The sequence below is a fragment of the Egretta garzetta genome, unplaced genomic scaffold (genome assembly GCF_000687185.1).
Source record: "Egretta garzetta isolate BGI_Z169 unplaced genomic scaffold, ASM68718v1 scaffold229, whole genome shotgun sequence".
In the NCBI taxonomy this organism is placed as follows: domain Eukaryota; kingdom Metazoa; phylum Chordata; class Aves; order Pelecaniformes; family Ardeidae; genus Egretta; species Egretta garzetta.
Window position 1 is genome coordinate 1521419 of NW_009270000.1, and position 10653 is coordinate 1532071.

General features: G+C 37.3%; 1 protein-coding gene across 1 annotated transcript in view; it reads left to right on the plus strand.

The window, feature by feature from the left end:
- MIB1 (mindbomb E3 ubiquitin protein ligase 1) overlaps positions 1-7604 on the plus strand; it is an 82076-nt gene extending 74472 nt beyond the window's left edge. The window contains exon 21 of the mRNA XM_035903003.1: positions 1620-7604. Within this exon, the coding sequence (XP_035758896.1) occupies positions 1620-1760 (141 nt within the window). The 3' untranslated portion in view covers positions 1761-7604. The remainder of the gene's footprint in view (positions 1-1619) is intronic.
- Positions 7605-10653: the final 3049 nt, after the last annotated feature.

A 10653-nucleotide genomic window follows, 5' to 3' on the forward strand; every position in this document is an offset into this window, starting at 1 on the left:
GAGGAAGAATGCTCTAGTTGTGCCATTGGGATGTGAAGGTGACTTGGTGTGAATGGAAGAATGAGCAGGACTGAGTGACAGACACTTGGTCTTTCGCAAATTTTTAGTTTGAGAGTGTTTTGCTCTCAAACTTTTACTGTGGAAATTCTGACAAAGCTGTAGCACAGCATTTTTGGGAAGTGAAGGGTTGTTTGGTTGGTTGGGGTTTTTTTAAAACAAGAGTTCACATAAGGTTTTATCTGGGAGTTTTACATTCCCACTAGCCCATTATACTGGTGTCCTGGAGATTAAAATAGGCATTTAGCCATATTCCATGATGATTTAAACTCTGTATAATGCTGAATTTATTTTGGTCTTCAACTAAGCTAGCCACCCTAGGAAGTAACACCTATTGATTCCATAGAAAGTATGCTTTTAAGTTATACTAATTGGGGTTCCTGCTATGGATTCTCTCTCATGAGATGAACAAACTGAAGTAAACCCCCGGTGATGAGTATGGACACAAGTCACAGGTGCAAAGTGGTGATAAAATGAATTTGCATTTGAAATATGAGGCCTGTCAGTATTTCATATTATGAGATCAACGTTTGTGTTACATATGAGTAGTGTGTCTCAGATCTGAGAACATCTTAGATTTGATTTGTTGGACTACAGAATGGTCTTAACAATTATCATCTGTTATAACATCTATTCATTTACTAACCTTTGATAAACTGTTATAAATGAAATCCTAATATGGCTGCAATATGTTTATGGTGAAGGAACATGCCTTACCAAAACTTCAATTTCTGCATGTGACAAAAGGTGAAGGACATTGTTCCTTACTGGTTTGGTATAAAATGAACTTTGCTGTTGAACTTCAGGAGATCTTTTTTGGGGCATTGGCTGTCACTTTAATGTTCAGCAGTTAAAACTGATTTTAAAAGTTTGCTGTGCTACTTTATGACTGAAGGTCACAGACTTACTAATTGTTCTTCATTTGAAACTTGAGGTGTTCTTTTGGTTGAAAATCTAGATAACTTCTATGAACAAAGGCTGGAATTACCAGTATTGAATCTTTATATAAAAATATTGATTATGTAGCTTTTTTATTACTTCTGCATACGTTCAATCCTTGGTGTTTAAAGGTAAGTATATGAATGGCTAGGTAGCCTGAGAAAAAAATTGGGAAATTATTACCCAAGCATTGCACACATCAAGCTGTTTGTGGTGTTTGTTCTCTGGAAGATTACATGACATATAGGGGAATGTTGCTGAAAAATGTCTTAATGTTGCAACCTTGGGTAATGATACCGAAAATGCGATGTCAACCTGCTATTGGGTTGTCTTACTTAAGGGGATCAGATTTGGAAAGAAGCTATATAGTTTTTGTGTCATGATGGGGTAGGAAAAGCCCAAATATTTTAAGTCAAGGTGAAGTAAAAGTGTGATTTTTTTTCTTTTTTTTTTTTTTTTTTTTTTTATAGTTCTCAAGTTAGTGCCTATGTTATGCTATGGCAATGATCTGCTCTGCTTAAGATGGCATATTTATTGTTAAATTTCAATAATGTATACACTGCATATTCAATACAGTATCACTACTGCAATTGACTGTGTTAACCTGTCAAAATCTTTTACAGACTATGTGTCCTGTCTGTTTGGACCGTCTGAAGAACATGATCTTTCTCTGTGGCCATGGAACATGTCAACTTTGTGGAGACCGAATGAGTGAATGCCCTATATGCCGCAAGGCAATTGAACGAAGGATCCTTTTGTATTAAGTAGCAGAACCAGTGTCTTTTTATTAGCTTATGAAATAGCAAGGAGATTTTGATGACTTAAATCTCCATAAGTTTGAAAGGCAGTAAAGGGTTCTAATGAAAACATTTCTAATTCTGTAGCACAGGTTCATTACATGGTAATTGTTTAAAGACTGTGAACACACCAAATGAGAGAACAGTATTTGAACAGTCAGCTTTTAGCTTTACTCTTAAAAACCATCTAAGCCTGAAGCTAATTTAAAGCAGTCTTTTTTTCATTTTCTTTGTTGTCTTCTTCCCCTTAAAATTTAAAGGGACAATCTTACGTTGGTTTTGTTCATGTTTTTTAATGTATGTATCAGGTGTCAAGTGATGTAAGGGGTTTTTTTTTTATATTGTCAGTTAATATAAAATATAAATAATTAGAATTTTTTTATGCTTTTCTGAAGAATGTCATTTCCCGTGACAGTTACAATTCACAATAATTTCTGTCTTGAAATATACAATAATGCAAAATCAATACAAAATGTGTACACGTAGTAATAAATATACTATTCCCATAAGATCAGGCCTCAAAATACAATGTTAAGGTGATTCTAACTTCATCATTTCTGACTTCATCAGCTTTGTTTCTGAGGATGGGTTGGGAAGGAAACAGTAAAAAGAAAAATCTTGCTTAGATGTGTGATATTCCTAAAACTGCACTTTAGTCTAACAGGTTCAAGCTAACTTAAATAGTGAACTTCTTAATTCTGCTGGCCACATAATTTTGTATGAAATTGCTTTTAACTTGACTGGAAGGGAAAGCATTCAAGCAATGGGTCAGTTATCCACTTCAGATGAGTGAATTTGATCAGTTGTAGAGGAATCTTGCAATTATATATATATGCATATATATATATATGGGGCCATTTAAAATTTCTGGGTCTATGAATTAGGAAAAACTAGAGATTTTGCAAGATTTCCTCTCTTAAATTAGTTTTATTGTCTCCAGACAAACAGTGTCAACAGCAAAAGAGCAGATGTAATATTGCTTATTCATCTAAGTTGGGTGTTAACACCAGAACTTATCTGTGAACATTACTGGGTAATACTGCAAATCAAGATATTGTTGACAGAGCAGTGAATTTTGTGAGCCATGCCTAAGTGAGTTGAAGTTGGCTGAAGGAGTTAGCTGTCACTGGTGTGACAGATGTGTTCCTGACCCTAAAAATGCTACTGTCAGGAACTGCAAACTAATATTTTGATAACAAGTACATCCTTCCATCATCTTGGATGGAAGAAAGTATGCTGATTTAAGGATCTCTTGTAGCTGAAAGGAGTGCATGCTTACTCTTAAGTGATTTGGCAGTTTTCTGAGTGCTTAGTTTATGTAGCCCTTTGCCATTGTGCAGACTTCATCTGGATGTGCTCTTGCAGAACCATAAAGAAATCCATGCTGGAGTCACTTAGGTGCCTTACTTGCAACTAAGATCAATTTCTCATTTGATTCTCATTGCATATGTCAAAAATCTGGAAAAAGGTATAGTTCAGGGCAAGATCCAAGTAAGGATAAAGGCATAAAACCGTGATCTCTTCAGATAAATCAATCTCCGTCTTTTGAAGCTTGTGTTGATAGGCTAGAATTGTGCAAACATTGGCAAAAGTCTTGGAAGAACGTTACTAGTAAACTGGATAGGTGAACTTTTAACCAGTAAGGTTTAAACACTGGATAGAGTTTTGCAGGAAACAACTACAATGATATATCAGAAAAATGTATGTAGAGCGGCTTGTAACATAGCAAGGTGATGTAATACACAGCCTTTCTACAGCCATCTTTAATCCTGATCCAGAATTGCAAATGTTCATCATTCTTTCCAGTAATTTTTCACTGGACACAATCTCAACCTAGAGTCAATATAGCAGCCTGTTTTATTTTGTATACTAATAGTCATCTGTTCTTGGATAATCTGTGTATCTGTCTTCTTGGCCAAATGAAATAGCCCTCCCTTTTCTTGCTTCTTGGGTCCCTATTCTAAAATACCAAAATTTCAAGGAACCTTGGAAAGTTTTTGACAGAAAGCGTTTTTTAATTCGGCATTTCACTATCTCCACTTAAGGTCTGAGTACACATGAGTGTTCACTGCAATTTTCATTTGGCCAATATGCATGTCACTAGGTCTGATTTTTTTTGTACCATGTTAGACAGCTGAACTTTCTATAGTAGGCTTCAGTTTCCTGTCAGTCTTCCTCTAAAAATAATTTTATAATAGGATGTGCCATTTGACAATTCATTCTGAGTTTTAGCCTGTAATGCATCAGATCTGTACCTTGGTTTCATCGGCTCTGGTAGACATATTTTGAATATTATCCTATTTATTCTTCACGGGGACCTCTATAAACTTGTCAGCACAAAGGCAGGGTGGATTTCTTCTTGATAATGCAGGTCAAAACTGAAACCTCAGTGTAGCAGTTGGCATTCTCCTAATTCTTTTTTGCTGGAACAAGCCAGAATTACTTGAAAGTATTCCAGCTTAGCATCAATTGAATAATTCAGCCAAGTAAGAACTGATCTAAAGCATCCTGGGTGGGGAAACTGGAGTTGAATGTTAAATATTCCTTGTCTGCAGGAGACACATATTGCAGCATAGATAAGTGCGTGCTCTGTTAGGCTTGTACTTTTCAACAGGGAACCTGTAAGTTACTTTATAACACTCTTAATACTTGGATCCCATCACAGTCCTATGGAAATAGAGACAATGACTGAAGGTATTGCTATAGGAGCTGCTCTAGTCTTCCATACTTCAGTCATATCAGATACATGTGACTGCGTATAAGTTTCTGATTGGACTTGTTCAGCAATGTTGTGTGCCAGCTGCAATTAAAGTATGTCAACTTGATGCTATTATGGTGCCATGAGAAACAGCTGAATAAAAAGTGAAAATGTGAGAAAAATCAGGAAGGCATTTATCTCTAATATACTGTAAAATCATAAAATGTTAAGAGTTGCAACCTTTGTTTATTATGATTATCCCCCAGTATTTAATAGCAGTTTAGATATTCAGTTGAATGAAATATCTCTGTTTGTTTCTTGAAAACGTCAAGAAGGCACCTAATAATATGTTGTACAGGTGTGAGGTATGCTCAGATGTTTAACTAAAATACTTTTTGGTGGTTTTTTTTTTCATTTAGTAAAACATATGAAGGGTCACATCAGTACACAGTGATTTAAAGTGTAAAGACAACTCAAGAGGCTAACTGAATATGCTAAATAACGGTAGCTCGTTAACTTCTGTGTAACTATGCTTGACTTTTTTTTCCTCAAACCTGCTATCACTTACTATACCCCAAGCTCATATGGCACTTCCTGAAAACTTGGCCTATTATTACCTACTCTCCATTTGTTGAAATACTGTGTACTTCTATGTTGGGATTTGGAGGAATCCCTTTTTGCTGAAGTGGATACTGAAAATTACACTTACAAGAGAATAAACAAGCTACTTTGTAAATGTGAAAGACTGATTAGGAGGTGGTGTTCTTAACTTGGACTGGGTGAGGATATAGCAGATTTGCACAAGTACTTGTGCCTTGTTAGCATAGTCTTACAATTGGTATTCTAGCTTCTTTTAAAGACGTGAAGTAGTCTTTTAAAAATAATCTAAGTACTTATTGTGTAGATATTTTCTAGAGATGAAGTTTTATGTATGCCTAATTATTTTTAGCAGTATTAATTGCAGTTTGCATAAACACTAAATTGTTTGAAGAAGCGGCCTTGAGCTAGTGGTCTAAGCTTCCTCCACAAAATTAAATGTTAGAAACCTAATTTTACTCTTCCAGTAGCAGCTGGTGAACTGAAGAGCCTATCCCATTCTTTGTGCTGCGTGGGTCAAGTTTTCACTTTAAAAAACCCAACAACACTACAGCCTAACTTTTAGCAGTGCTACCTCCTTTCTGCCAAAGTACTGAATTCTTCTCTAGTTGTTCTTTGTCTTTGGGAAGGGATGGGGAACACATCAGTTCTGTCTTGCTTCATCAGTTTTGATGTCTGAATACGTTGTGAAGGTTTTTTACTGACTGTGTAAATTACGTACAATAGAAGTGTGTGATTTGCCACAGTGTACATTGCGTATCATTCTTGCATAAGTTGCTGCAATTCGTACTGTTGTCTTTTTATGCATTTGATAACTTGTGTTGACAAAGCAAAACTGTTATCTGCAGAGGTTTTAGTATGTGCCATTTTTATAGCTAAGCCTGTGGTAAATACAAAGTTCTGACTCAGGGCTTTTTAACAACTTAAACATGTTCACAGTGTTCTTCAGCACATCTTGGAGAATATTAAAGATTTAATGACTGTACAGTACCTTGATAGAACTATTGAAGGGGCAGCAGCCATAGAGTCCTTACAGAATGCAAGTATCTTTCGAATCCAGTTAATGAGTTTATGTTAATGTGATTGTAATACCCCTGCCATGGATTTATAGACTTGTATATACTTTCTGTAAAGGAAAATTGGCAAATTTAGGTATTGTTAAGCTTTCTGAAAGATAGTTTGATTATTGCATCAGTCATTGGGGTCTGAAGGGCATAGTATTCAAACTTACAGAAGCAGCATTTGTGGCAAAGGCAGCTGATAAAATGTTCTGTATATGACAATTCTAGCGTGAGGGGAGAGGCCATTGTATAAACAAACACCTAAAAATACCTGTTTTACTCTGGCCCAGTAAGTCTTTTATGAGAGAAAAATAACCAGCAACAAATCTGTATGTTTGCATGCCATTTCATAGTTACAAAAAATTAACTCTCATTTTGAGCTTCTAGGAAATACTTTTTGTCCCAAGCTCAGTGTCTTTATGAATGCAAAATATTCTTACTAGAAAACAGATTTTACTGAACCACAAGAACATTTTTGCTTTTGTTAAAACCAACTTTGTATCTTCAGTAAAATTGTAGATTTTGACATGACTGTTTGTTGGGGAGATTTAAGGTTGTCTGTGTGAATGTAGTGGATTTCTGTATGCAGGTAGCATTATATAATTGCTTTCATTAAAACTGCTTAGCAAGGTCTAAGCTTTTCAAAGGAAATGCTAATGTACTATATGGTTAATAAAACTTATTATATAAGCTGTATACTGACTTTTTCAAAAGCTTTGATTTAAAAGTGTAATTGGACTGAATTAATACTGATTTCTGTGCACACTTTATTGGGAAGGGAGTGGTGGCTCGTTTGGCTTCCTCCTGATTGTAATGATGTTAGATGGCACCATGGAATTAGAAGACTGTACACCTGAACAAATGTTTGGTAAATCTGTTAGCCGCTGACACACAATGTTTAAAAGCGCACCAGACTTTATTGAGAAAGTTTGCAATCCAGACTTCAAAAAATTCTGGTTCTTTATAATGTGAGTTTGTAGCAACATCAGAAATCCTACGTGCCTTTTTGAATCTCCCAGATACTCAAATACGGTTTAAGCAGCACAGTAGAACTATGAAGGGCGGATTATGTTGTAACAATGAAAAGGTTGATTTAAAATTTTTATCTACGGCACATGTGCAAATTTTTCTGTAAATATGCAGTTCATAATGCTGATTAGAGCTGCTGTTAAGTTTATGTTAGACTCTGGGTTTACATATCATTCAATGGCCTTCACAGATCTGGCTACGACCGCAGATCCGTGATCATTTAAGAATCTCCTGCCAGATACAGTAACTCCCATATTCTGAGGCAAGTTGCAGCATCATGGTTTATACTCTTAGGATTCAATTTAATGGATGCATTCAACAAAAATACATATGTAATGAAAGGCAACAAAAGCAACCAGACTTTAATGGCTTAGTGTTTTAATTTATCATAGTGTTCCGGTTGAAAAATGAATTGACGGAATAAAAAGTTTGTTGCTGTCTCTCTCGGTTTCTTTTCATTTTTCAAGATTTCTTCAACTTTGGTTTATATGACAGGTCTATACAAAACCATAATATTTTCAGATATCTTTTGTTTTAGCCACTTGCTCTTTGCTTTGGGACTTAAAAGCTGTTCACATCTCCATACTGTTCACTGAAAGTGATGGGAACAGCGCTGGTATAGGTTTAAGGCTTGGTCTCTGGTCTCTAGGGTTTCAGCCCTTAATGTTGGTCACAGTGGAAGCTGCTGCCTTTGCTTGTGTTTGATACTGATGTTTTTAGATTTTGAGAGGGCTGCTTCATACTGTGCAATATAATTAATACAATCCTTTATAATATAAATACTGTATAATATAATTAATCTCTGTATAATGCACTTTGTTCTGACTAATTCCAGCTTATCCAATATGCAGCCATCTGTTTGCAGCAGGGATGATGAAACTCCATGGAGATTTCCTTTGGATTTGGCATTTAGTTAAATGCGGAGGGTGGTTCTTCATGGGTGTATTCTGTTTTATTTAGGGAAGAAAAATCAGCAGCTGTATTTGAATAAAAAGTGATAGCCTTCCTTTTCAGACCTGGTTTTCCACAATAAGGAAAGGTAACTTCAGTCATAAACAGTATCGTTGCAGATCTAGTGCATTGTGCAGCCCTGTTCAAGTCAACAAAGTAGCATGCATTGGAAAGCTGCTACTTTAAAGAATAAAGCCTAACAACTGTTCTTGATGCTTATGAAAAGGTTCTGGCTGAAAATTACTTTAGGGATTTAAATACTTTGTTCCCTTTGCAGCAATGACAGTAGTATGTCTAGGCTCTCCAGGAGATAGAAAGTATTTTTTTTAAAAAAGCAGTCTTCAAGAGTGTGATGCTAAAGTGGGTTGAAATAGTTAAAGTTGCATTAGAGACCAAGAACTCTGAGAGCTGATAATGTAAAGTTTTCTTCTGTAACAATGCAAGACTTTTAGTTATAGGAAATGTAGTGCAAAATCCATTTCTTGCAGTTAGGATTTGTTGGGGCTTACTTGACTGCCCTGAAGAAGTTGATACATAACCCAGATTCTGCAAAATCGCCTAAAATCCGGAAAATACACTTGTGAGACTATACCAACACCTTGCAACACTATAACACCATTTCACTGAATTTTGCTTAAAAATAAATCTGAGGGAGGTAAGTAGACAAACTTATACCTGAGCTGTTTTCCCCAGTGATGCTTGTCCATCCTAAAATGTATGAGTGTTTCTTCCACAAGGGGTCAGTAGCACCCTCCGTTTGTGACTTTTTTTTTTTTTTTTTTTTTTTTTTAAATATAAGCACAAAGCAAACAAGGGATAAGGATAATGATGATTGCATTAATATGTGGGTGGACCAGACCTCACTTGTCCCCTTCTTCAAGCAGGCTAAGTATAATTAGCTTATTTGCTGACTTCAGTAAGCACCATATTCTATCCTCTGACTCTCATGTGACATGAACATTGCTACTATCGATTAGGGCAAAGTTCCAGTGGAGTGTTTACCTTCAGCTCTAGCTGAAAGTATTCATTTAGTCTAGCTCTTTCTCAGAAGCATGCAGTTGGAGCAGATAAACTGTATGAGAGAGCTTGTCCAGCAAGCAGGGGAAAAGAATTCTTGTATGAGTGTCCCGCATACTCTTAATGATAACCACAGTCTCCCTAGATGGCTAGAGCTGATTAATATTTTCCACTCTATAGTAACACAGCTTATAGTTAATTATGCTTTGAACCCTATGGGTCTCCTCGGTGGAAGGAGTGTCCAGCTTTTCAAGGCTTCCCTGAGTATGCAAGTTACCTGGAGACGGAAGGTTGAAGTAACTCATTATCTTTCTGCCAAGAGGCTGAATGGACCAGGCAGTTACTCCCTAGACAAAAATTTCCAACCCTTGTACCAAAATCATATTTCACAAATAGGAGTCCATGGTCAGTGTCATTCAGGTGGGCACAGGTTCTTTCTTACGCTTGCTGCATTATCAAGGGACCTTCCTTACTTTCATGTCTGCAACTCTTGTCATTCTCTGCTTTGCATCTGTTACAGTTTTTGCATTTCATGTCTTCAGTGCTTCTGTCCTCAAGTCCTCCATTTCAATGTTTTTGGTGTCTGTGTTTTCAATAGCAGAAGCGTGTCTCCCTTCTTTCTCGATGTGTCCTTTCTCAGTGTAGTGCTTTCCTTGACTCATTAAAATTAATTTCCGCTACACTGAAGTTGACACAGTGCCTTTGCATAAGCAGAGTGGGGCCCTATCCATGTGTCCGACTCCACTCTTAATTGCATGTGCCAACAGTAGGAATTCCTGAAGTCTTAGCAAAATTTCACATTAATTTATGAACAACCCTTATTTCTCCAGTATAAGAAAGTTTGTGGCTAACACCCAGGTGGGAGTGATAGCGCAGAGGTGCTGCTTTTGGTCTAGTTACAGCTGTTCTTGACCATATAGCCAACTGAGTATGAGCCAGCGGTGTGCCAACAGCATCCTGGCTTGTATCAGGAATAGCATGGCCAGCAGGAGCAGGGAAGTGATCGTGCCCCTGTACTCTGCACTGGTGAGGCCGCACCTTGAATATTGTGTTCGGATTTGGGCCCCTCACTACAAGAAAGACGTCGCGTTGCTGGAACATGTCCAGAGAAGGGCAACGAAGCTGGTGAGGGGTCTGGAGCACAAGTCTTATGAGGAGCGGCTGAGGGAACTGGGGTTGTTTAGTCTGGAGAAGAGGAGGCTGAGGGGAGACCTTTTTGCCTTCCTACAACTGCCTGACAGGAGGCTGTAGCGAGGTGGGGGTCGATCTCCCAGGTAACGGGTGATAGGACGAGGGGAAATGGCCTCAGGTTGTGCCAAGGGAGGTTTAAGTTGGACATGAAAAATTTTTTCACAGAAAGGGTTGTCAGGCACTGGAATGGGCTGCCCAGGGAAGTGGTTGAGTCCCCATCCCTGGAGGTATTTAAAAAACAGGTAGATGAGGTGCTTAGGGACATGGTTTAGCAGTGGGATGTCAGGGTTAGGTTAATGGTTGGACTTTTGATGGT